General features: G+C 46.4%; 1 protein-coding gene across 1 annotated transcript in view; it reads left to right on the plus strand.

The window, feature by feature from the left end:
* POLN (DNA polymerase nu) overlaps positions 1 to 23,891 on the plus strand; it is a 159,993-nt gene that overhangs the window by 101,515 nt on the left and 34,587 nt on the right. The window contains exons 16-18 of the mRNA XM_069594913.1: positions 2 to 59; positions 963 to 1,037; positions 1,932 to 2,046. Of these exons, the coding sequence (XP_069451014.1) occupies positions 2 to 59; positions 963 to 1,037; positions 1,932 to 2,046 (248 nt within the window). The remainder of the gene's footprint in view (position 1; positions 60 to 962; positions 1,038 to 1,931; positions 2,047 to 23,891) is intronic.

The raw sequence follows: 23,891 nt of genomic DNA on the forward strand, positions 1-23,891 counted from the left end.
GAATATCCAAGGTATCTCCAAGCACCCAATTCAGATAACTAAACCTCAAAATTTTAAAGGTAACACATTTCTTTTTACTTCACAAAAATCTTGAGCTACGTTTTTTTAAAAGCCTGGAAATGTTTGTAATTGTTTTTCTATCTAAGTAACTGCTTTTCTTTCCTGAAGTTCTCCTCTGTGTTTGCGTGACCGGGATTTAAATATACACTGAAAAATAAAACCCAGCTAAAGTGGCACGGCCCCTCCCCTCTAGCGGTTTCTAAGTGAAAATGGATGAAAAATTACCACAGGGGAGTGGCTCCCCTCCCACCGCCTCTCCCCCACCAGCTTCACAACAGAGAAGAGACAGAGAGACAATGGAGCTGGCTTTTATTAAGGTCTGAAAATTACTGGACGTGTTTGCAAAACGTAGTCACGCTCTTCTTTCTCTCGAGCCACTCCACTGCCATGCGGGTGATGATATTTCTAAACGAGAAAAGGTCAAGTCTGAGCAAAGCCAGGTTCTGTGTCCCGTTCCCAGTAAATTCCTGCTCCCTTGGCTTCGGGAACTGCTGCTTCCAGAAGGTCGAAGCCAAACAGCAAAGCGCCGTGAGCTTCAGCAACGTGCACGTCGTTGTACGTGAACAGAGCTCCTGGAGGTGGGCAGCAACTTGGCCTCCGCAAGCCCTTCACCGCACATTCCGTGGGAGACCGTCCCCGAAGGAGGCCTCCTGTCGGTGAGGCGCAGAGGGTCAGTGTTTGACCTTTCCTTCACTAGGAATTCTAGACAGAACAGGAGATTCTAACAGCAGAAAGTCTAGTTAGCTTTCAGCAGTCTTATGCTGTTTTAAAATTGCATTAGGAAAAAGCAGGAAAATATTCTTCTGACTTCCAAGTGATGTTAAAATAACTGTGTGTGAGGAATAGCTATGAATCAGCTCACGATCAGCTGACCAAGTGCTCTTGAACTCATAATGATTCAGGTGACGAGGACGAACTCAGCATCTCCCCAAGGACGGCGTTTGTTTCATCCGAAGGCTGCAGCTTCCTGGCAGCAGGTACGAGCCAGCCACGGTAGACACGCCGTGTCACTGGGGCGCACGTTACGTGTTTCACGTGTTCAAATGCTTAGAAACTGAATAATCCGAAGGTGCTTACAGAACTCATTCTTGAAGGTAAACCCCGAGGCAGATATTTGTACGAAGCCGAGGTTTCTCCTGCACAGTAGACGAGAGCAGCTCTGCCTCCTGGGCTTCTTCACGTGACTGCATCTAGAGCCCAGATTCCCTGCTAGGCCCCCCAAGTCCACCCCCGCCCCCACTGTCCCGTCCCCCTGGCTCCCCTTCCCGCGCGCTGCAGCCATGCTGGTCCCTCTGCCCTCAGCCCCGCCGCCAGCCCCGCATGGAGACTTCTCCCCACGTGTGGTCTTGCTACCTCCTCCAACCTCCTTGCCTCTGCTACCTCGTCCCTTTCTTGATGACACGTCACAGCAGCAACCCCCCCACACACTCACTCTGGAGCCTCCTCCTCTCGATCTGTCTTTCCCATTTCATTGCTCGCCTTCCAACACACCGAATAATTCACCCAAACCGTCTCTCTCTCCTCGAGTAGAAGCTCCACACGGGAAGGGACCGTCATCTGTCTTGTTCGCTAGCATACCCCAGGCACACAGCCTGGCACAGAGAGAGCCCTTTCTGAACCTCTGATGTTCTGATGACTCGATCAATGAGTGCGGCCCCCTGGAGGCCTTGCCAGCCTTACGGAAGAGGTCTCATGGACTCTTAGCCCCAGGGATGGCGAACAGCCCAGACGCCCAGGGGCCTGGCAGCTGGGAGGTGGGCGTGCCGACCTTGATTCCCCATGGGAGGGGAAAGTGAGGTCGCTTGGGCTGGGCGGCAACAATGAGGTGTGTGTGGATGGGTTCTGAATTAACACAGAGCTCTGTCTGACAGACTTTTCGCAGATTGAATTGCGCATTCTTGCACACTTATCTGGGGACCCAGAACTTTTGAAGTTATTCCAGGAATCTGAGAGAGATGATGTATTTTCCACCCTGACTTCACAGTGGTAAGCTATACGCCCTCATAACAGTATCAGATCCACAGGAATGCAGGCTTGATTTTAAAAACCTGAAGTTGGTCCAAACCTGTTTTCAATAAGAAGTTATGTTTTTCTCTAGGAGTTAATCTTTTTGAAAAGAGCAGATAGCTAGGATGCCAAGCGTCTCCTAAGTATGAAAGAGGTGGTTGTTCTTCAGCTCCAGAAGGGGCGTCGATTGCTGAGGAATGTACCAGAAATATCGAAAAATCAAAAGTGAAAGTCACGTGTGCCCTCCAGATGGGTATCAGCCGGAGAAGACAGAGCCCAGGGCCTGCAGGCAGCCTGGTGGCGACCCCAGCGTTGGGCCCCTGCGCCCTCAGCTGCTGTTTGGTGGAAAACAAGCCTGCACTTAACTCCCGTCCCTTCTCAGTGCCGGCTCGTTCTTGCTTTCTCGTTTGCCTGCCTAGGCTTCTCTTCTTTCAGTCTGAAGCCTGGAACTCCTCCCATCTAAGGCGATGAGCGCCTTTCTTGGGGATGCAGTTGTCCCGAGGTCCAGAGTCAGCAAGAGCAGGCTCAGAGCCTGCCGCCCCTCCCGCCCACCGCCAGCTCAGCGGCTCTCAGAGGCCGGGTCGACCCGGTGCTGCCAAGTCCTGGAGCTTGCTCCCCCCGCGGCTCCCAGGGAAAGGCCCTTCCCTTAGTGAGTCCTGTGTACTCTTAAAAACTGTGATATAATTCACACACCATAAAATTCACCCTTTTAAAGTTTACCATTGAGTGGGTATCGGTACATTCACAAGGCTTGGCAGCCACCATCACTGTCTAATTCCAGAGCATCTCCATTCCTTAAAGAGAAACCCCACCCCGAGGAGTCAGTCCTCACCCTTCCTCCCCCATGGGAGCATTCATCTGCCTTCTGTCTCTGCACATTCGTCTGTTCTGGACAATTCACAGTAAAGGAATCATACAGAGTATGGCCTTTTGTAACTATCTTCTCTCACTGAACTTAATGTTTTCAAGGTTCATCCATGGCGAAGCTCGTATCAATACTGCATTCTTTCTTATGGCTGAATAATATTCCTTTCTATGGAATAATGTATTCTGTGTATATAAAATTGTGGAAGAGAATGGAATTATGGAATTATAATATATAAAATTATGGAATATATAAAATTATGGAATATATATTATATATATACTAATATATATTAGTATAAATAAGCAAATAATATTCCATATTCCATTTATTTATCCCTGTATCAGCTGATGTATATTTGGGTTGTTTCCACCTTCTGACTATTATGAATAATACTGCTGTGAACATCCATGCACAAAACTTTATATGGAAATATGTTTTCATTTCTCTTGGATAGATACCTAGGAGTAGAACTTCTGAGTCATATGGTAATTCTATGTTTAACTTTTTAAAATTGTGGTAAAATAACAAAATTTATCATCTCAACCATTTTTAAATGTGCAATTCATATCACAGAAGTAGCAACTATATTTAACTTTTTGAGGAATTATTGAACTAGTTTCCAAAATAGCTGCACCATTTTATACCCCACAAACAGTGCACAGGTCTCCAGCCTACCCACCTTCTTGCCAGCACCGTTTATCTCTGTCTTCTTGATTCTAGCCATCCCCGTGGGTGTGAAGTGGTACTTTGCGGTTTGGTTTGCACGTCCTTGCTGACTGCCGATGTTGAGGATCTTGTCTTATTCTCTATCGTTGTCTCTTTCCCTCTCCTACACCTTTACACAAATCCACCTGGGTGTTTTGCTCACCCCAGCTTTCTCTGTGCTTCTTCCCAGAAGATGCACTTTCTTCCATTTCAGCTTCTCTCCAGTAAGGATATAAGACAACATAGAATTTTCAAGGCATGGAATAGATTTAGTAATACCCCTGCCTGCTCTCCAGAGGTGTGCAAAGTCTGAGAAGAATGCTTCTACCCAGGCAGGAAGAGTGTTTTGCTTGCCTGGTTCACGTTTGCACTACACTGCCATCTGAGTGTGTTGATGGAATGGTGCCCTGGAGTTTTCCTTACAGTGTGTGAGAGAATCTGTCTGTGATTCTGTGGGAGTGCTTGTGCATAGATCACCAAGGGTGTGTTTTGTGCAGCGAGCCAAGAGCGACTCTGGCTGTTGCTGACCAAGCGTTAGAGAAACACATTCTTGCCAAAGTGTCAGGTGGAGGATGAAGCTGAAGCCGAGCAGGAGAGTGCACAGCACCTAACGCGCCATCAGGGAGGAGGAGAGGCCTCAGACGAGCAGCCTGAGCCTCCGCCGCAAGAAGCCCGAGAAGGACGAGGACGGACGAAGGAGACAGTGGAGACAAGGGCAGCGACCCATGGAATTGAGAGGCAGAAAACAGCAGCAAAAAGCAGTGGGAAAGGTTGATTCTTCAAAGAAAATAAAACCATCAGACTCTAGCAAGACTGACAAAAGCAAAACTAGAGAAGACACAAACCATCAAAATCAGGATGGATTCAGTACAGGATGTTAGCACGTTATTATAGACGGATTCTGCAGACATCAAGGAGACAGTAAGGAAACACTATAAACAATTTTTGCTCAAAAATTCACAAGAAATGGATCGATTTCTTGAAAACCACAAACTATCAAAACCCCACTCTGATGAAATAGATAACATAAATAGTCCTTGAACTTTTCATTTAAAATCTCCTGATAAGGAAATCTGCAGGGCCAGATGTCTTCCATGGAATATTTTGCCAAATGTTAAAAGAATTAACACCAGTTTTATACGACCCCTTTCAGAAAGTAGAAGAGGAGCACTTCCCAGTCATACTTGAGAAGCTAGTATTGTCCCAATACCGAAACCAGACAAAGAGTGAAAACAGAATAAAACGAAGCCCCACACAAACCAATATCACTCCTGAATTTAGATGTGAAAACTCCTCAGCAAAATACTAGCAAACCAAATCCAACAACACAAAAATCTATACACTGTGTCCAAGTGGGATTTATTCCAGATGGGCAAGGCTGGTTTAATATTAGAAAATCAAACAGTGTGGTCCAATATATGGTCAGGCCAAAGAATAAAAATAATATGATGATATCCATTGACCCAGACAAAGCACCTGACAAAATCCAGCACCCGTTCATGGTAAAAACTCTTAGGAATTTAGAAATACAGGGGAGCAACCGCAGCTTGATAAAGAACATCTATTAAAGCAAACTACAGCCAACAGCGTATGTCATGGGAAAAGGCTGCATGCCTTCCAGTCCAGGCTCTGCTCGATGCATGAGACAGGGAGCCCAGGGCTGGTGCCCTGGGATGACCCTGAGGCATGGGATGGGGGGGAGGTGGGAGGGGGGTTCAGGATGGGGAACACATGTACACCCATGGCTGATTCATGTGAATGCATGCCAAAACCCACCGCAATATTGTAATTAGCCTCCAATTAAAATAAATAAATCTTAAAAGAAGATCAGTAACAAATTAGTACTGAATGTGGAAGTTCTGGCCACTAAATGAGTCAAGGCAAAGAAATAAATGGTATACAGATTGGAAAGGAAGATATAAAGCTGTATTTGTAGGTGGTATGATTGTCTATATGGGAAGTCTTCAGTTCAGTTCAGTTCAGTTGCTCAGTCGTGTCCGACTCTTTGCGACCCCATGAATCGCAGCACGCCAGGCCTCCCTGTCCTGACCAACTCCCGGAGTTCACTCAGACTCACATCCATCGAATCCATGATGCCATCCAGCCATCTCATCCTCGGTTGTCCCCTTCTCCTCCTGCCCCCAATTCCTCCCAGCATCAGAGTCTTTCCCAATGAGTCAACTCTTCGCATGAGGTGGCCAAAGTACTGGAGTTTCAGCTTCAGCATCATCCCTCCAAAGAAATCCCAGGGCTGATCTCCTTTAAGAGGGACTGATTGGATCTCCTTGCAGTCCAAGGGACTCTCAAGAGCCTTCTCCAACATCACAGTTCAAAACCACCAATTCTTCGGCACCCAGCCTTCTTCACAGTCCAACTCTCACATCCATACATGACCACTGGAAAAACCATAGCCTTGACTAGATGGACCTTTGTTGGCAAAGTAATATCCCTGCTTTTCAATATGCTATCTAGGTTGGTCATAATTTCTCTTCCAAGGAGTAAGCGTCTTTTAATTTCATGGCTGCAGTCACCATCTGCAGTGATTTTGGAGCCCAAAAAAATAAAGTCTGACACTGTTTCCACTGTTTACCCTTCTATTTCCCATGAAGTGATGGGACCGGATGCCATGATCTTTGTTTTCTGAATGTTGAGCTTTAAGCCAACTTTTTCACTGTCCTCTTTCACTTTCATCAAGAGGCTTTTTAGTTCCTCTTCACTTTCTGCCATAAGGGTGGTGTTATCTGCATATCTGAGGTTATTGATATTTCTCCTGGCAATCTTAATTCCAGCTTGTGCTTCTTCCAGCCCAGCGTTTCTCATGATGTACTCTGCATAGAAGTTAAATAAGCAGGGTGACAAGATACAGCCTTGATGTATTCCTTTTCCTATTTGGAACCACTCTGTTGTTCCATGTCCAGTTCTAACTGTTGCTTCCTGACCTGCATATAGGTTTCTCAGGAGGCAGGTCAGGTGGTCTGGTATTCCCATCTCTTGAAGAGTTTTCCACAGTTTATTGTGGTCCACACAGTCAAAGGCTTTGGCATAGTCAATAAAGCAGAAATAGATGTTTTTCTGGAACTCTCTTGCTTTTTCGATGATCCAGCGGATGTTGGCAATTTGATCTCTGGTTCCTCTGCCTTTTCTAAAACCAGCTTGAGCATCAGGAAGTTCACGGTTCACGTATTGCTGAAGCCTGGCTTGGAGAATTTTGAGCATGACTTTGCTAGCATGTGAGATGAGTACAATTGTGCAGTAGTTTGAGCATTCTTTGGCATTGCTTTTCTTTGGGATTGGAATGAAAACTGACCTTTTCCAGTCCTGTGGCCACTGCTGAGTTTTCCAAATGTGCTGGCATATTGAGTGCAGCACTTCCACAGCATCATCTTTCAGGATTTGAAAGAGCTCAACTGGAATTCTATCACCTCCACTAGCTTTGTTCATAGTGATGCTTTCTAAGGCCCACTTGACTTCACATTCCAGGATGTCTGGCTCTAGGTGAGTGATCACACCATCGTGATTATCTTGGTCGTGAAGATCTTTTTTGTACAGTTCTTCTGTGTATTCTCGCCCCCTCTTCTTAATATCTTCTGCTTCTGTTAGGTCCAGACTATTTCTGTCCTTTATTGAGCCCATCTTTGCATGAAATGTTCCCTTGGTGTTTCTAATTTTCTTGAAGAGATCTCTAGTCTTTCCCATTCTGTTATTTTCCTCTATTTCTTTGCATTGATTGCTGAGGAAGGCTTTCTTATCTCTTCTTGCTATTATTTGGAACTCTGCATTCAGATGCTTGTATCTTTCCTTTTCTCCTTGCTTTTCACTTCTCTTCTTTCCACAGCTATTTGTAAGGCCTCCCCAGACAGCCATTTTGCTTTTTTGCATTTCTTTTCCATGGGGATGGTCTTGATCCCTGTCTCCTGTACAATGTCACCAACCTCATTCCATAGTTCATCAGGCACTCTATCTATCAGATCTAGGCCGTTAAATCTATTTCTCACTTCTGCTGCATAATCATAAGGGATTTGATTGAGGTCATTCCTGAATGGTCTAGCAGTTTTCCCTACTTTCTTCAATTTGAGTCTGAATTTGGTAATAAGGAGTTCATGATCTGAGCCACAGTCAGCTCCTGGTCTTGTTTTTGTTGACTGTATAGAGCTTCTCCATCTTTGGCTGCAAAGAATATAATCAGTCTGATTTCGGTGTTGACCATCTGGTGATGTCCATGTGTAGAGTCTTCTCTTGTGTTGTTGGAAGAGGGTGTTTGCTATGACCAGTGCGTTCTCTTGGCAAAACTCTATTAGTCTTTGCCCTGCTTCATTCCACATTCCAAGGCCAAATTTGCCTGTTACTCCAGGTGTTTCTTGACTTCCTACTTTTGCATTCCAGTCCCCTATAATGAAAAGGACATCTTTTTTGGGTGTTAGTTCTAAAAGGTCTTGTAGGTCTTCATAAAACCGTTCAACTTCAGCTTCTTCAGTGTTACAGGTTGGGGCATAGACTTGGATTACTGTGATATTGAATGGTTTGCCTTGGAAACAAACAGAGATCATTCTGTCATTTTTGAGAGTGCATCCAAGTACTGCATTTCAGACTCTTTTGTTGACCATGATGGCTAGTCCATTTCTTCTAAGGGATTCCTGCCCGCAGTAGTAGATATAATCGTCATCCGAGTTAAATTCACCCATTCCAGTCCATTTTAGTTTGCTGATTCCTAGAATGTCGACGTTCACTCTTACCATCTCCTGTTTGACCACTTCCAATTTGCCTTGATTCGTGGCCCTGACATTCCAGGTTCCTATGCAATATTGCTCTTTACAGCATTGGACCTTGTTTCTATCACCAGTCACATCCACAGCTGGGTATTGTTTTTGCTTTGGCTCTATCCCTTCATCCTTTCTGGAGTTATTTCTCCACTGATCTCCAGTAGCATATTGGGCACCTACTGACCTGGGGAGTTCCTCTTTCAGTATCCTATCATTTTGCCTTTTTATACTGTTCATGGGGTTCTCAAGGCAAGAATACCCCAAAGATAATGAAATACTTACTTCAGTTGGCCTTCCCAGGTGGTGCTAGTGGTAAAGAACCCGCCTGCCAGTGCAGGAGATATAAGAGATATGGGTTCAGTCCCTGGGTCAGGAAGATTCCCTGGAGTAGGAAATGGCAACCCTCTCCAGTATTCTTGCCTGGAAAATTCCATGGACAGTGGAGCCTGGTGGGCTACAGTCCATAGCATCGCAATGAGTCAGACATGACTGACGCTACTTAGCACACACGAACGCAGGTATTCAATTAACAAAATATGTGTAGGTCTGTATGTCTAAAACTACAAAATGCTGATGAAAGAAATCAAAGGTTTGAAAACTGGAATGACAGCCTGTGTTTGCGGAATGGAAGCCACAAGAGAACAAATGTGTCATTTCTCCCTGAAATGATCCGTCGGCTTAATTCGGTCCCTATTAAAACCTAAGCAAGTTTTGTAGACAAGGACAAGCAGACTCTACAATTTAAATGAAGAGGCATGGCCCCAGAACACCAACAACAGTCTTGGCAAAGCGGAGAGTGGGTGGGGTCATGCCTGATATTAAGACCTAACATACAGCAATCAGGAGGGTGCGGTGCTAGCAGAGGGGCAGATACACAGACCAACGGGACAGAGAGAGAACCAGACACAGTCCACACAAGCAAGCTCCACTGATTCCAGGGAACGTATAAAGTCCCAGAGAGAAAATAATTCCCTTCCGATTCACGCTGAGCTGATCACTCACAAAGCCAACTTGAGAAGTTCGTTTCTATATTGGATATTGTATATGTCTTTCCTGCATTTAAAAAAAAATCTTGTACTAGTTTTAGGGAGCACTTAAAAAATAAGAAGCTTTTAATATTTGCATGATGGTTGCTTCTAATTTCCTACCAGCAGCGGTAATCCAACGCTTGTGACTTACACTATAATTAGTTGCTTTGGAAATGATTTTTGTGTTCCAAACAGAGGACTAGAATAGCACATGGTGAGACAGCCGCAGGATCAAACACACTCTTAAAAATGCTTGTTTCATGTAAATGGCTTATTGTTTGAAACACAAAAAGTGAAAAGGCAATTCAGTGTTGTATTCTGAAATATGAAATAACATTTTCAAAGAATGACAATTTTCTTGAAAAACCTTTGAAAATATGTAGATTATATATAAAAATGGAGACTTGGGAGAAGCCTTGGAGATCATCCATGGAGCTATGATGTGCCTGATGAAAGCCTTGATTCCCAGAGAGCCAGGCCTGCCCCTGGCCCCGCGTATGAGCCAGGCCAGGCCTCAGAGCCACCTCCTCCAGGTCCAGTGTCATCACCTGAGCTCAGAAGACAACCTTCTGCGTGGAGGTGGTGTCCTTCCCGGTAATCACTATGTATGTGCCCGATTAGATGGTTTCCTAAAAGCTTTACAAAATGCAGATAAAAACCATTTCTTATCAGTCGAAAGTTCACCTCAACATTTTCAGATTTGAAGCTTAAAAAATAATTTTCACCGCAGAATATATTAGTTTCTCTCCTTCTTAGGACTCTTCTTGGGTGCTTCTCTGAGATATTGTCTCACAGGCGGGCTGCTCCCCTTCTCTGGGGAACGAGGGTGCTCCCTGTCCGGTAGATGTCAGACTTGGGTGTGTGATTTACTCTGGCTAATGGCAGTACGCAAAAGGGACATGGGTCACACCTACACCGAGGCTTTAAGCAACTGCACATTTCCTCCATCGCTTTTCTCTCTATTTTGGCAAAATTGACAGAGGCTGCTCGGTCGTCCTGCATTATAAATGGTGGGCCAGCCCTGCGAAGGGAAGGAGGTGACGATGTGAAGTGTGGCACTCTTGCCGCTGGTAGTGTGGCTTCAGAGTGACTTATGTGGCGCTATAACTTGGCCTGTCATAGAGTCTACAGGACTGGGTGCCAGGAGTGAGATACCGCTGCCTGGAGGCCTAAAACTGCGGCACTGGCTCCAGGGCCTGGGGGCTGCAGTGAGGGGACATCTGCTGGAGGCTGGAGGGAGGCACTTGGTACACAGTATACGTGAAAATCGCTCAGTCGCGTCCAACTCTTTGCGACCCCATGGACTATAGTCCATGGAATTCTCAAGGCCAGAATACTGGAGTGGGTAGTATTCCACTCCAGAGGTTCTTCCCAACCCAGGGATCAAATCCAGGTCTCCCTCATTGCAGGCAGATTCTTTACCAGCTGAACCACTAGGAAAGCCCAAGGTACATGGTATGTATGACAGTTGGTAAAACTGTCACTAACTTGTGAAGTAGATGGAGACCCAGGTTTGATTCCTGGGTCGGGAAGATCCCCTGGAGAAGGCAGTGGCAACCCACTCCAGTGTGCTTGCCTGGGAAATCCCATGGACAGAGGAGCCTGGCAGACTACTGTCCAGGGGTCTCAAGAGTTGGACACGAGCACCAATATCAAACCCTAATGAGCTGAGGTTTCGGGCCAGCAGAATGTAGGGTGTGGTTTGGTGGCTGCTGTCTGCATGGGACAAGGCACCGTGAGAGACACTCAGCGAAGAGCGACCTGGTATACAAATAGGGATGAAAAGAAATAAGGAGATTCCAAAACACAGAAAGTTTACACATCTGCGTATAGAAGTGACTCTCACCTCCAACCAGTAAAAGGTGAATCTGAAAAGGGCTCTGAATGACAAAAGCTGATCAAAGCACTGCCTTCCACAAATTAGCTATATGGCTCTGATGCCTACTGTTAACATCTCTGAAAGACTTAAGGTGACACCCATAAGTCCTTGCAGAGACTAATGTAGCTTTCTCCCAGTTCCTGATAAGCTTCAGGTACCTGTGTTGAAGTCCAGAGAGAGGGTGCATCTCCGTCTCGGTGGATTGTGGGTGTGTCTGTTGGCGCATGGAGCTGACTGAAGTCAGAGAGGGCTGGCAGTGTTTCTGAGCCCTGTGCCTCCGGGCTGCGCTGAAAGAGACTGTGATTGCAAACCTTGGGCCCGGTGCCTTCGATAACCAAGAAACAGCCCAGGAAACATGCTCGTTTCTCCAAGGAAAAGAAATCCTTCAGTGCCTCTTACATGTAGCCAAGAAAGAGAGTGGAAAAGGAGGTCCCAGGAGTGGAGAAAATGGCCACGGCGAACAGGCGACTGAGCAAGGGTCCTTTTCGAGGAGGCCTCTCAGCCCCTGCCAGTGAGAGATCAGAGCTGCGGCGGACCAGTGACACCGTGTGCCTCCCACTCTTGCTTCCCACACAGGGGTGCTCACTGTGGCCATCTCAGCCTGCCCTCCCCCCAGCCCCTGCCTGTCACACGTGCAGCATGGAAGGTAGACTCAGCTTCTTAGTTCTTTGGCCTCCAGATCAAGACCTGATATAAACACAATCCTGATGACCTACCACCTGGGACTTTGGATTGTCACTCTTGTCAAGGGGGAGGAAAGCAGTTGTGTGTGGTCAGAAGGGTGGACTGTGGTGGAAGATTATTATTCAGACACACTGTTCTCCGTCCTTAGAGGAAGAGTGTGCTTCCTTGCTCATTGACTCAGATTTGGCCATATGACTTGATACCACCAATATGTGAACAGAAACGATATTTTTCACGGATGGGTAGAAGAGCCAACCGTGGCTATCCATACTTTCTTCCTCTGCCATAACAGCCGTCAGTGTTCCAGATGCAGGCTGGACTCTGTTCCTGAATAGCTCCAGCTGACCCAAGAGGGACATGCTGTATGAGCAAACAGTGAGCTCTTGTTTGTGTAAGCCTTTGAGCATAGCCTAGCCTGCCCTTACTGCATAGCAAAGGTGCAACTGTTTGTGTCATCCATACTTGGGTATTTCTCCCTTGAAGATGAAACTAAATATTACATCTAACCCACTGACGAAGATCTGTGAGTCAATATCAAATGTTCTAGTTCAGTTCAGTTCAGTTCAGTCACTCAGTCATGTTCTAACCTGCATAAATTTGGCATCTCACAAGGAGAACAGAGAGAATGAGGGAGAAGAAACATTTGAAGGTATAATGGCTGACAACTTTCCAAAACTGATTAAAGATATCAGTCTACATGTCCCAAAAGTTCAACAAACCCTCAATACATTAAAAACATAGAAGTGCACACTGCTGCTGCTGCTGAGTCGCTTCAGTCGTGTCCGACTCTGTGCGACCCCATAGACGGCAGCCCACCAGGCTCCGCCATCCCTGGGATTCTCCAGGCAAGAGTACTGGAGTGGGTTGCCATTTCCTTCTCCCAGGCATGAAAGTGAAAAGGGAAAGTGAAGTTGCTCAGTTGTGTCCGACTCTTAGTGACCCCATGGACTCCAGCCTACCAGGCTCCTCCATCCATGGAATTTTCCAGGCAAGAGTGCTGGAGTGGGGTGCCATTGCCTTCTCCGAAAAGTGCACATTAGGCACACTAAAGTCAAACTCATGGAAACCAAAGATAAAAAGAACCTTGAAAACCACCCAAGGGAAAACGAATCACAGCTGACTTTTTGTAGAAAGAGCAGAGACCAGGAGACAGTGGAACACAGATCCTTGCCGTGCTGGAAGGAAGTCAGTCTAGACGTCTAGGTCCAGAGAAGCGTCTTTCAAACGTTAAGGCAAAATAGGGACAATTTGAGATCTACAAAATCTGGAAAATATGTGTCATAGACCTGCTCTATGAGAAATACTGTAAGAAGTCCTTTGGGATCAAGAGGAATGATACGTCATGAGACTCTGGATCTTCCTGAAGGAAGAAAGGGCACCAGAATGGGTGACTATCGAGGCAAATGTGAAGAACATTGCAGTCTTACACACACACACACACACACACACACACACACACACACCCCTGTATATATATGTGACTTCCCTGACGGCTCAGTGGTAAAGAATCAGCCTGTAATGCAAGAGACGTGACTTTGATCCCCGTGTCAAGAAGATTCCCTGGAGAAGGTGATGGATACCCACTGTGGTATTCTTGCTTGAGAAATCCCATGGGCAGAGGAACCTGGTGGGCTACAGTCCATGGGGTTGCAAAGAGTCAGATGGCAATAAGCGACTCAACAACAGTAGCGATCTCTCGTTTATGCGTGCTTTTCAGCTGTCTCTCTGCTCATCTGTCTCTGGCTGTGCTGGGTCTTTGTTGATGCACTTGCGCTCTCTCTGGCTGCAGAGCGTGGGGCTGCTCTTCCGTGTGATGCGCAGGCTTCTGGCTGGGGAGGCTCCTCTCGTGGCAGAGCCCAGGAGCAGCCGTGGGTGCTCGGCTTCGGCAGTTGTGGCTCACAGGCCCGAGAGTACAGGCTTAGCAGCTGCGGTGCACGGACTTAGTTGTTCTGTGGAATCTTCCCAGACCGAGGGTCGAACCCATGTCTCTTGCACTGGCAGGCAGATCCCTACTGGCAAAGTCCCTGTATGTAGTTTGAATTCTTGAAAAGACAAGGTGTCTTTTTTTTTTTTTCAGTTTACAGCATATAAGTAAAATGCCAGGCATTTAAAAGCACAAAGGACGGGAAAGGGAGCGTATGGAATGATGCTGTTTTCAGGCTCTTACACGGCTGTGAAATACCATTGAAAGGCATGCTATGAACTTAAAGATATGGACTGTATACTGTAATTTCTAGGACAGCCTCTAAAACAATACCAGAAGAAGTATAACTTTAAAAGTCAATGGATTTTTTTGTTCTAGTTCTGTGAGAAATGGACAGCTACATGTAAAAAAAAATGAAATTAGGTCATTCTTTAACACCAAACACAAAAATAAGCTCAAAATGGATTAAAGGCCTAAATGTGAGACCAAACTATAAAACTCCTAGAGGAAAACATAGGCAGAACACTCTCCGGCATAAATCAAAGCAATATTTTTATGCAGCCTGTCTCCCAGGATGGAAATAAAAACAAAAATAAATAAATGGAACCTACTTAAACTCAAAGCTTTTGCACAGCAAAGGAGACAATGAACAACACAAAAAACAGCTCCTAGATTGGGCGGGAAAGTATTTGCAAATGATGTAGCTGACAAGGTGCTAGTCTCCAGAATTTACAAACAGCTCATCAAAACCAACAACCTAATCAACAAATGGGCAGAAGACCTGAATAAACATTTCTCCAAAAAGGACATACAGATGCCCAAAAGACACATGAAAAGACTTTCAAGACTGATAATTATTAGAGAAATACAAATCAAACTGCAGTGAGGTATCAGCCCACACCAGTCAGAATGGTTATCATCAAAGAATCCACGAACAGGAAATGCTGGAGAGGGTGTAGCGAGAAGGAAGCCCTCCTACACTGTTGGTGGGATGCGAATTGGTGCAGGCGCGATGGAGAACAGTATGGAGGTTCTTTAAAAAACTAGAAACGGAGCTACCGTATGATCCAGCAATCCCACAATCCTGGGCGTGTGCCCAGAGAAAACGGTGATGGAAAAGACGCGTGCACCCCAGCGTTCGCCACAGCACTGTTCACAGCGGCTGAGGCACCGAAGCAGGCTGGGTGTCCGTCGACAAAGGGGTGGATAGAAAAGATGGCACAGACATACAATGGGGTGTCGCTCGGCCATTGAAAAGAGTGGAATCAGGCCATTTGCAACAACACGGATGGACCTAGAGACTGTCGTACTCAGTGAAGTCAGACAGAGAAGGAGAAATGTTGTATGACGTACCTTTGTATGTGGAATCTAAAAAATGACGCAAATGGAACTGACCAAACAGAAAGAGACTCACAGGCTTAGAGAATGAGTTTATAGTTGCTGTGGGGTAGGGGTAGTTAGGGAGTTTGGGACGGACATGTACACACTGCTACATTTTAAATGGCTAACCAACAAGGACCTACTGTGTAGCACAGGGAACTCGGCTCAATGTCATGTGGCAGCCTGGATGGGAGGGGAGTTTGGGGGAGGATGGATACATGTATATATATGGCTGAGTCCCTTTGCTGTTCACCTGAAACTATCACAACATAGTTAATCGGCAATATGCCAATACAAAAAAAAAATCAGTGGAGGCAATGAAATTGGATATTAAAAAAATCTGTGATTCACCCAAAGGAATTCAAGGAAAGAGAGACAGAACAAAATGCAAAGAGTGTAAATGAAAATCACATACCAAGATGGGGAGCTGACAGCGCAGAACAAAGCGTGTCACCAGAAATGGAGAAAATTTCACAGTGATGAAAGGCTGACTCGCCAGGAAGACACAGCAGTCCTAAACTTGAATGCGCCTAATGAGGGAGCTTTAAAGTACCAGAAGCGGGGGCTTCCCTGCTGGCTCAGTGGCAAAGAATCTGCCGGCCAGTGCAGGGGACACGGCTTTGCAGTCTGATCCGGGAGGATCCCACGTGCCACGGAGCCAGGAAGCCCAAGCACCATGACTGCTGAGCCCACACTCTGGATCTCGTGGTGCAAAACCAGAGCCGCCAGCTTGGTGAAGACGGGCCCCACACCTGGGGGGTAGCCCTCACTCGGTGCAACTGGAGAACACCCCGCGCAGCAACAGAGACCCAGCACGGGACAGAAACAAACAAGCGAAGCAAAATCGGACAGAACAAAAGGAAGAAAGAGAGTGAGCAGTTCACTCATCCACAGAAAGAGTCATTGCATTCCCCAAAAGGGGAGTTTGTTTTTAAATGGAAGTTTGATAAACACACAGTTAGGATGTCACATTGTGTCATCTGGATTATCGCTCTGTTCAGTTCAGCTCAGTTCAGTTGCTCAGTCGTGTCCGACTCTTTGCGACCCCATGAATTGCAGCACGCCAGGCCCCCCTGTCCATCACCAACTCCCGGAGTTCACTCAGACTCCCGTCCATCAAGTCCGTGATGCCATCCAGCCACCTCATCCTCTGTCGTCCCCTTCTCCTCCTGCCCCCAATCCCTCCCAGCATCAGAGTCTTTTCCAATGAGTCAACTCTTTGCATGAGGTGCCCAAAGCACTGGAGTTTCAGCTTTAGCGTCAGTCCTTCCAAAGAACACCCAGGGCTGGTCTCCTTCAGGATGGACTCGCTGGGTCTCCTTTCCGTCCACATGCTTATCTACGATTTTGATTCAAAACCCAATCATATTATATATGCTGTTTTGTAATCTGGCATACTTTTGTCTATTTCTTAAATAAACTTTCTGTTTTAGAGCAGTTTTAGGTGTACGTAAAAATGGCAAAGACAGTACAAAGGGTTCCCATATACCGCCCACCCAGCTCTCCTTGTTATTTACATCTCACTTTAGCACAGAGCCTTGGTCACAGCTAACGAACCCGCTGCTGATACATTATTAGACTCTGACGCTGGGAGGGATTGGGGGCAGGAGGAGAAGGGGACGACACAGGATGAGATGGCTGGATGGTATCACCGACTCGATGGACGTGAGTTTGAGTGAACTCCCAGAGTTGGTGATGGACAGGGAGGCCTGGCGTGCTGCGATTCATGGGGTCGCAAAGAGTTGGACACGGCTGAGCGACTGCGCTGAGCTGAACGGAGAGCCCATGCACCATTCCTCCTCCCTCCGTCCTTCCCTCCTGCCCGCCTCCTGCTCCAGGATCCGCCCTGTGTTCAGTCGCCCTGTCCGCTCGGGCTCCTCGGGGCTGTGAGGGGCCCTGACTTTGCTAGCTCTAGTGGCTGTGACGGTCTTCAGGAGAGTGGGTCGGCTGGGTGGTGGGATATGCTTCAGTGGGGTCTGTGTGATGCTTCTATCGTAGTTACACTGGGGATGCGGGTCCTGGGAAGGGGGACCACGGAGGTGGCGTGCTTCCTCACTGATCCCGGCCAAGCTTCATTCCAGCAGGGCCCACCGCTGCGGGTGCTGACCTTGACCACCTGCCCTGGGGGGCTGTCGGCCAGCTTGCTCTAAAGCCCCTCCTTCGGCCCCCTTTGAAAGCCAGTCACTAACCACAGCACACCCTTGTGGGGTCAGGCTCTGTCCTCCTGCCGACAGAGTGTCTACCGGGGTCGGGTGGGATGCTCCCCCCGCAGTTAGGAACGTTCCGCAGTCTCCTACTTATATCAGTATGAACGCATAGGCACTCATTCTGTTCTCTGGGTGAGACTCCAACACGACAGCCCTTTGTCATCAGATTATTCCGGTTTTGCTCAGTGGGAACTCTCTCACTGGGCTGCTGTGTCCCTTTAACTCCGCCTCTCCCATGCGCGCGCGTGTGTATGTGTGTGGATGTATGCTAATTGCAACAATTTCCCAAGTGCCTTCCTAATAAATATCTTCACACCAAATCTATTTCCTTGGGACAAATTCCTGGAAGAGGATTTTGGGGGCCAGAGAGGACACGCACGTCTTAACGATGTGCACTCTGAGGGTGTGCTGGACGCTCCCTAAACGCCTTCCCAAAGGAGGTCGTCTGCCGTCAGATGCGCCACAGAATGCCCTTCCCCCGGCACCTGTGCTAACAGCAAGTATTTCAGTTTTGTTTAATGTTTGCCAACTTGATAAGTTAAGTCTCTCATTAATTCACTTAGTTGTATTTGCCAAATTATGAATGGAAGCTGGATTTTCGTTTACTCATTGAACATTTCTTTTTCTTCGTGAATCACCTGTTCATATCATTTGCCCATTTATATCAGAATATTTTTAAATTTTTAAATATTTACTTATTTGCCCTCTCCGGGTCTTAGTTGCGATATGCAGGATCTCTAGTGGCGGCACTAATTTGCTGACCGGGGGTGGAGCCCTGGGCCCCTGCAGTGGGCCCTCAGAGTCTTAGTTACTGGACTCCAGGGAAGTCCCTTAGGATATTTTTTTCCTTATTCGCTTTCAGGAACTCTCTTTGTAATAAACGTATTGGCCCTTTGGCACTTATGAAACAAGTATTTCTCCCTGTTTTTTGATTGGTATTTATGTTAATTATGCTTTATGTTCAAACATTTTGAATTTTACACCATAAAAAAATCTATCAGTCCTTTTATTGCTTGTCTTTGAACCAAAAGCTAATAGAGGGGGGAAAAGCATTAATCCAAAGGAAGGCCAGAAAGAAAAGAGAAGATAAAACAGGATAAATAAAAACAGTATAATAACACATCCAAAAAATATAAGTGATTAAATTTAAAAGACTGAACTTTCTATTTAAAAGAATGTAAAAGTCACGCTGAACTGAAACCTCAAGCCCAACTATATACTGCTTGTGAAAGCGACAGTGTTAGTCAGTCAGTCGTGTCCGACTCTGCGACCCCACAGACTCCAGCCCGCCAGGCTCCGCTGTCCTTGGGGCCCTCCAGGCAAGAATGCTGTGTGTAGCCATTGCTTTCTCCAGGGGGTCTGCCTGACCCACGTCTCCTGCACTGCAGGTGTGTCCTTCGCCATCTGAGCCACCAGTGAGATCCCACATGCTACTCGCGAAAGACGCTGTTACTGTTCTAGTCACTAAGTCCTGTCTGACTCTGCAGCCCCGTGGACTCCAGCCCGCCAGGCTTCGCTGTCCGTGGGGTTTCCCAGGCGAGGACGCTGGATCAGCTGCCATTTCCTTCTCCCGGGGATTGAATTGTGTCTCCTGCACTGGCAGGCAGTTTCTTCACCACTGAACCACCAGGGAATCCCCGCAAAAGACATAGTTTATTTATTAATTTGTTCTAAAAATACGGTTGATGTACAATATTATATGTTATGCTAAGCCACTTCAGTCATGTCCGACTCTGTGCAACCCCATAGACGGCAGCCCACCAGGCTCCCCCGTCCCTGGGATTCTCCAGGCAAGAACACTGGAGTGCGGTGCCATTTCCCTCTCCAATGCATGAAAGTGAAAAGTGAAAGTGAAGTCGCTCAATGGTATCTGACTCTTAGCAACCCCATGGACTGCAGCCTTCCAGGCTCCTCTGTCCATAGGATTTTCCAGGCAAGAGCACTGGAGTGGGTGCCATCGCCTTCTCCGATCATATGCTATAGGTGTATAATATAGTGATTCACAGGCTTTAAAGGTTATGCTCCACTGATAGTCAGGATGGAATACTGGCTACGTCCCCCGTGCTGGGCAGCATGTCCTTGTAGTGTGTTTTAGACGTGATAGTTGGTGTTTCTTAATCTCCCGCCTCCATGCTTCCCCTCCCCCATTGCCCCTCCCCACTGGGAACCTCTAGCTTTTGATTTTGCAGTCTTTTAATATTCTCATCATGGTTAAGGACAACACGAACCATTGACATTTCCGACCATAATATGCTAGCACTTTTCCCACTTTCCAGACAGCGCTGCGATCTCAGGACCCTTTGACTCTCTTCACGCCTTCCTGCCTTTTGTGTTGTTCCTGATCATACATTCTACTTCTACATACAATTAAATCCCATACGATGATGATGCTATTGTCTTTTACCGTCAGCAATCGACAATCACAAGTGTTCTCCAGCTCTGGTATGTGTTTTATCTTAAAGTCTCTGATATTTTCCACAAAGGCTTCCTTTGGTCAGTGTCTTTGGGAGGTATCTTTTCTTATCTTTTTACCATTGGCCCTCCTGGGTTTTCATGTTTATAGTGCATCTTTTGCAGGCCACATTTTTAAAATTTCAGTATTTCTGTATTTCTGGCTGTGCCGGCTGGTCTCCGTTGCGTCAAGGCTTTTCTGTGGTCGCGGTGAGCAGGGGCTGCTTGCTAGCTGCTATGTGGTCGCGGTGAGCAGGGGCTGCTTGCTAGCTGCGATGTGGTCGCGGTGAGCAGGGGCTGCATCCTAGCTGCAGTGTGCAGGCTGCTCCAGGGGCTTCTCTTGGTGCCGCGCATGGGCTCGAGGGCACACGGGCTTCAGTCACTGCTGCATGTGGGCTCTATGGTTGCAGCTTGAGGGCCCTAGAGCGCAGGCTCAGCAGTCATGCCGCATGGGCTTACTTGCTCCATGGCGTGTGGAATCTTCTTGGACCAGGGTTTTAACCAGTGTCCCCTGCAATGGCAGGCAAATTCTTAACCTCTGGCCCACCAGGGAATTTCTATACGCAGTGTTTTCAAATGTAATCAGTTCTGACAATTTTTGTCTCTAACTTGGAGTGCCTTTCCCATTCACGCACAGTTGCTGACGCACTCGGGCATAAATCTCTCCTTTCACTATAGTTTTCTGTTTGTCCTAGTTTTTCCATGCTGCTTTTTCTCTCTCGTTTTGCCCGTTTTTGGACTTACGTGTTTTTCGGTGTTTCAGTTCTTGCTCTATTACCTTGAGAGTTATGTATCCTTTCACTATTCTTTTAGAAACTATTCTAGAGATTATGACAAGCATCCTTCACTTATAAAAAATGTGATATAAAGCTGCACTTTTACCACTTCTCAGGCTATATGGAACTTTAACTCCATTTATCTCCCATATGTTTTACGTCTACATATGTTTTGAACCACACAAAATATTACAATATGGTTTGTATAGTCAATATTCATTTTCAGTTCAGTCGCTCAGTCGTGTCCAACTCTTTGCGACCCCATGGACTGCAGCACGCCAGGCCTCCCTGTCCATCACCAGCTCCCAGAGTTTACTCAAACTCATGTTCGTCGAGTCGGTGATGCCATCCAACCATGTCATCCTCTGTTGTCCCCTTCTCCTCCCGCCTTCAGGCTTTCCCAGCATCAGGGTCTGTTCCAACGAGTCAGGCCTTCTAAGCTTGCTTGTATATCCCATCCATCGACGCTTAGTCCTTTCCACGCCTCGGCGCTTGCGCATGGAGCCGTTTTCCTTCCGTTTCACGTTCCTTTCAGTGCGAGTATTCAGGCGACAGATTGCGTCAGGTTTTGTCTGTCTGAAATGTTTTTTATTCTCCCTTTGGGAAGATTTACTGATTTACTTTTGGCTGTGCTGGGTCTTGGTTTCCGCCTCAGGCTTTCCTGGTTTCGCAAGCAGAGGCCACTCTTCGTGGAGGTTTGCGGGCTTCGGATTGCAGTGACTTCCCTTGTTGCCCGGCCTGGGCTCTTGAGCTCAGGCTTCAGTAGTTGTGGCTGGTAGGCTTAGTTGCCCCGCAGCATGTGGGATCTTCCTGGGCCAGGGGTCACACCGTGTCCCCTGCATTGGAAGGCCAATTCTTAGCCACTGGGCCCCCAGGGAAGTCCTTCCTACCTTTATTTCTGAGGAATATTTGTGCTGGAAGTGGAATGCTAGTTCCACAAGTTGTAAGGTTTGTTTCTGGTGTTTTTTAAGCATCTCTATGATTTCATTCCATTGATTTTATTAAGAAGTCATGGTTATTTGATTGCTGCTTCTTTGGAGGCGATCAGTCATTCATTCTAAGTGTTTTTAAGACTTTCTGTTTGTCTTGGTTTCAGCAGTTTTGCATTACCCTTATATGTGGTTCTCTTTGGATCCATCTTGCCTGTGGTTCCCTTTACCTCCAGTCTTGTCTTTCATCATCTCTGGAAATCTCTGTCATTATCTCTTTAAACATTGCGTCTCTCCTGCCTGTCTCCTCTCCTTCAGGGGCTGCGGTTACACCTGTGTTAGGACTTTTTGCCGTGCTCCGTGTTTCTCTCATAGCTCTTTTCTGTATTTTCCACCTTTTTTCTCTACATGTCTCAGGCTGGACATTTTATCTAAGCTTCAATTATTTTACCTACATTCCATCCATAATCTTCTCTATAGGCATAACCAATAGGCTGTTAAAGGTAAACCCTGCACCTGTGAGTTCCTATTTCTATTTACTGTACTTTTCAGTTGTTCCACCTGCCATTTAATTAATTTGTGTAGTTTTCCATTCTTCGCTCAATTTCTCAGCTTGTCACCTGTCTTAAACATATTAATCACAGTCAACTGATAACTGTGGCACCTATGTCTCCCATAGACCTGTTTCTGTTGTCTCTCTCTTGGTTTTTAGTTATTTGATCTTGTTCCATGGAATGCCAGGTGATTTTTGATCAAATAGTGTGAACAAAAATGAGAGCTTACAGCTATGAAAAAAATGAGACGTTACAGCTATGAATAGTGTTATCTTCCTCAAAAGATGACTTTGTTTTGCTTCTGGCAGTTAGACTGGGGCCAGATGGCCTTAGTCCACCCCAAGATGGATCCTTTGGGAAGAAGGGCTTCAGTCTTTGTGAAAGCTAGTGAATTTCAAAGTCTTATTTTTCCCTGGAGCACCAAGGATCCTCTTTCTTGATAAGGCCTAAACCTCAAGTGTTTCTCCAGTCCCATAGACTTCAGGAAGCTGATATCAGCCTTTCAACTATCACTTGAAAAATATCACCAGCAAATCCTTCAGGGTGAGTCTGGCCCCAAACACCAAGCTTTCATTTCTACATGTCCCCTTCCCGAAGCCATAGTCTCCCAAGTTCTTATTGCCTCAGGGTTTTTCTTACTGTTCTCTCATGCCTTCAAACAGATGCTTTTTAACATTTTCTCCAGCATTTATAATTGTCCTACATGGAAACTGGTTTACAGTGTGCTAGTCCACCACTTCCAGAAGCAGATAGCTCTCCAGATTGTTTAAAAGTTATACATTTAAATTATGTATTTAAAGCATAAATTCTTATGCTTTTTGCCCTTAAGAATCATACCTGTTCATTTCTTTGCACATTCACTCACTGAGTACTTACTGAATATTTTCTGTATTCCAGTCACTGTGTTAGGTGCTAGGGTAGACACTCACGTTCTCTTGCTCATCTTTTGATTACTTAGAACGGTCACTATCTGCAGCTTCCTTCTACTAAAGTGCGCGGTTCACTGTGCCTTTTTGTCCCCTCCCCACCCCGCTCCTGTGCTGATGCTGTTGAGTTTCTGTGCGCACTTACAGATCTCTCGCTTTCATTCGAGCTAAGCTTTTCCGAGAAGAGAAAAGCCAGCGATAAATGTGCCGAGATATCGTATTCCCCAGTCTCTAACGGCAACTCCTGACGCTGTTTCTTTTATTATGGAATCCTGCCTCTGGAGTTTCCTCTGAGTGGCTTTGTATGGCAGACTCTCCCACCCATCCGTGTTTATCAGCTCCGTTTCCTGCAGTCCTTTCTGGAGCCCCACCTGCCCCAGCCTCGCCTAACTGCCCCCTCTCTCGGCCTGGTGCACATCTGCCAGCCTGCGCTTCTCCTCGCCATCCTTTAGGGACCCTTCTGCCCCTCTCCCCTGTCTGATTCCCACTTCCTGCCTCCCTTTCTTGGGTTCCTCCTCTGTCTAGGTGGAACATAAAACCAAGACATTTGGGGAAACACCAAATGGAACACCAAGACACCAATTCTGGCTCTCTCAGAAATGGTACATGGAAGGTTAACTTTTAGAGATCTTTCCTAAATGAAAATGTCTCACATTTGGTTGATAATTTGGCTGGGGATAGAAGTCTATGTTGGAGATGATTTTCCTTCCAATTTCTTTTTTTTTTTTTTTCCCTTTTTCTGGGTGTGCCAGG

Source organism: Ovis canadensis, chromosome 6, assembly GCF_042477335.2.
Source record: "Ovis canadensis isolate MfBH-ARS-UI-01 breed Bighorn chromosome 6, ARS-UI_OviCan_v2, whole genome shotgun sequence".
In the NCBI taxonomy this organism is placed as follows: Eukaryota; Metazoa; Chordata; class Mammalia; order Artiodactyla; family Bovidae; genus Ovis; species Ovis canadensis.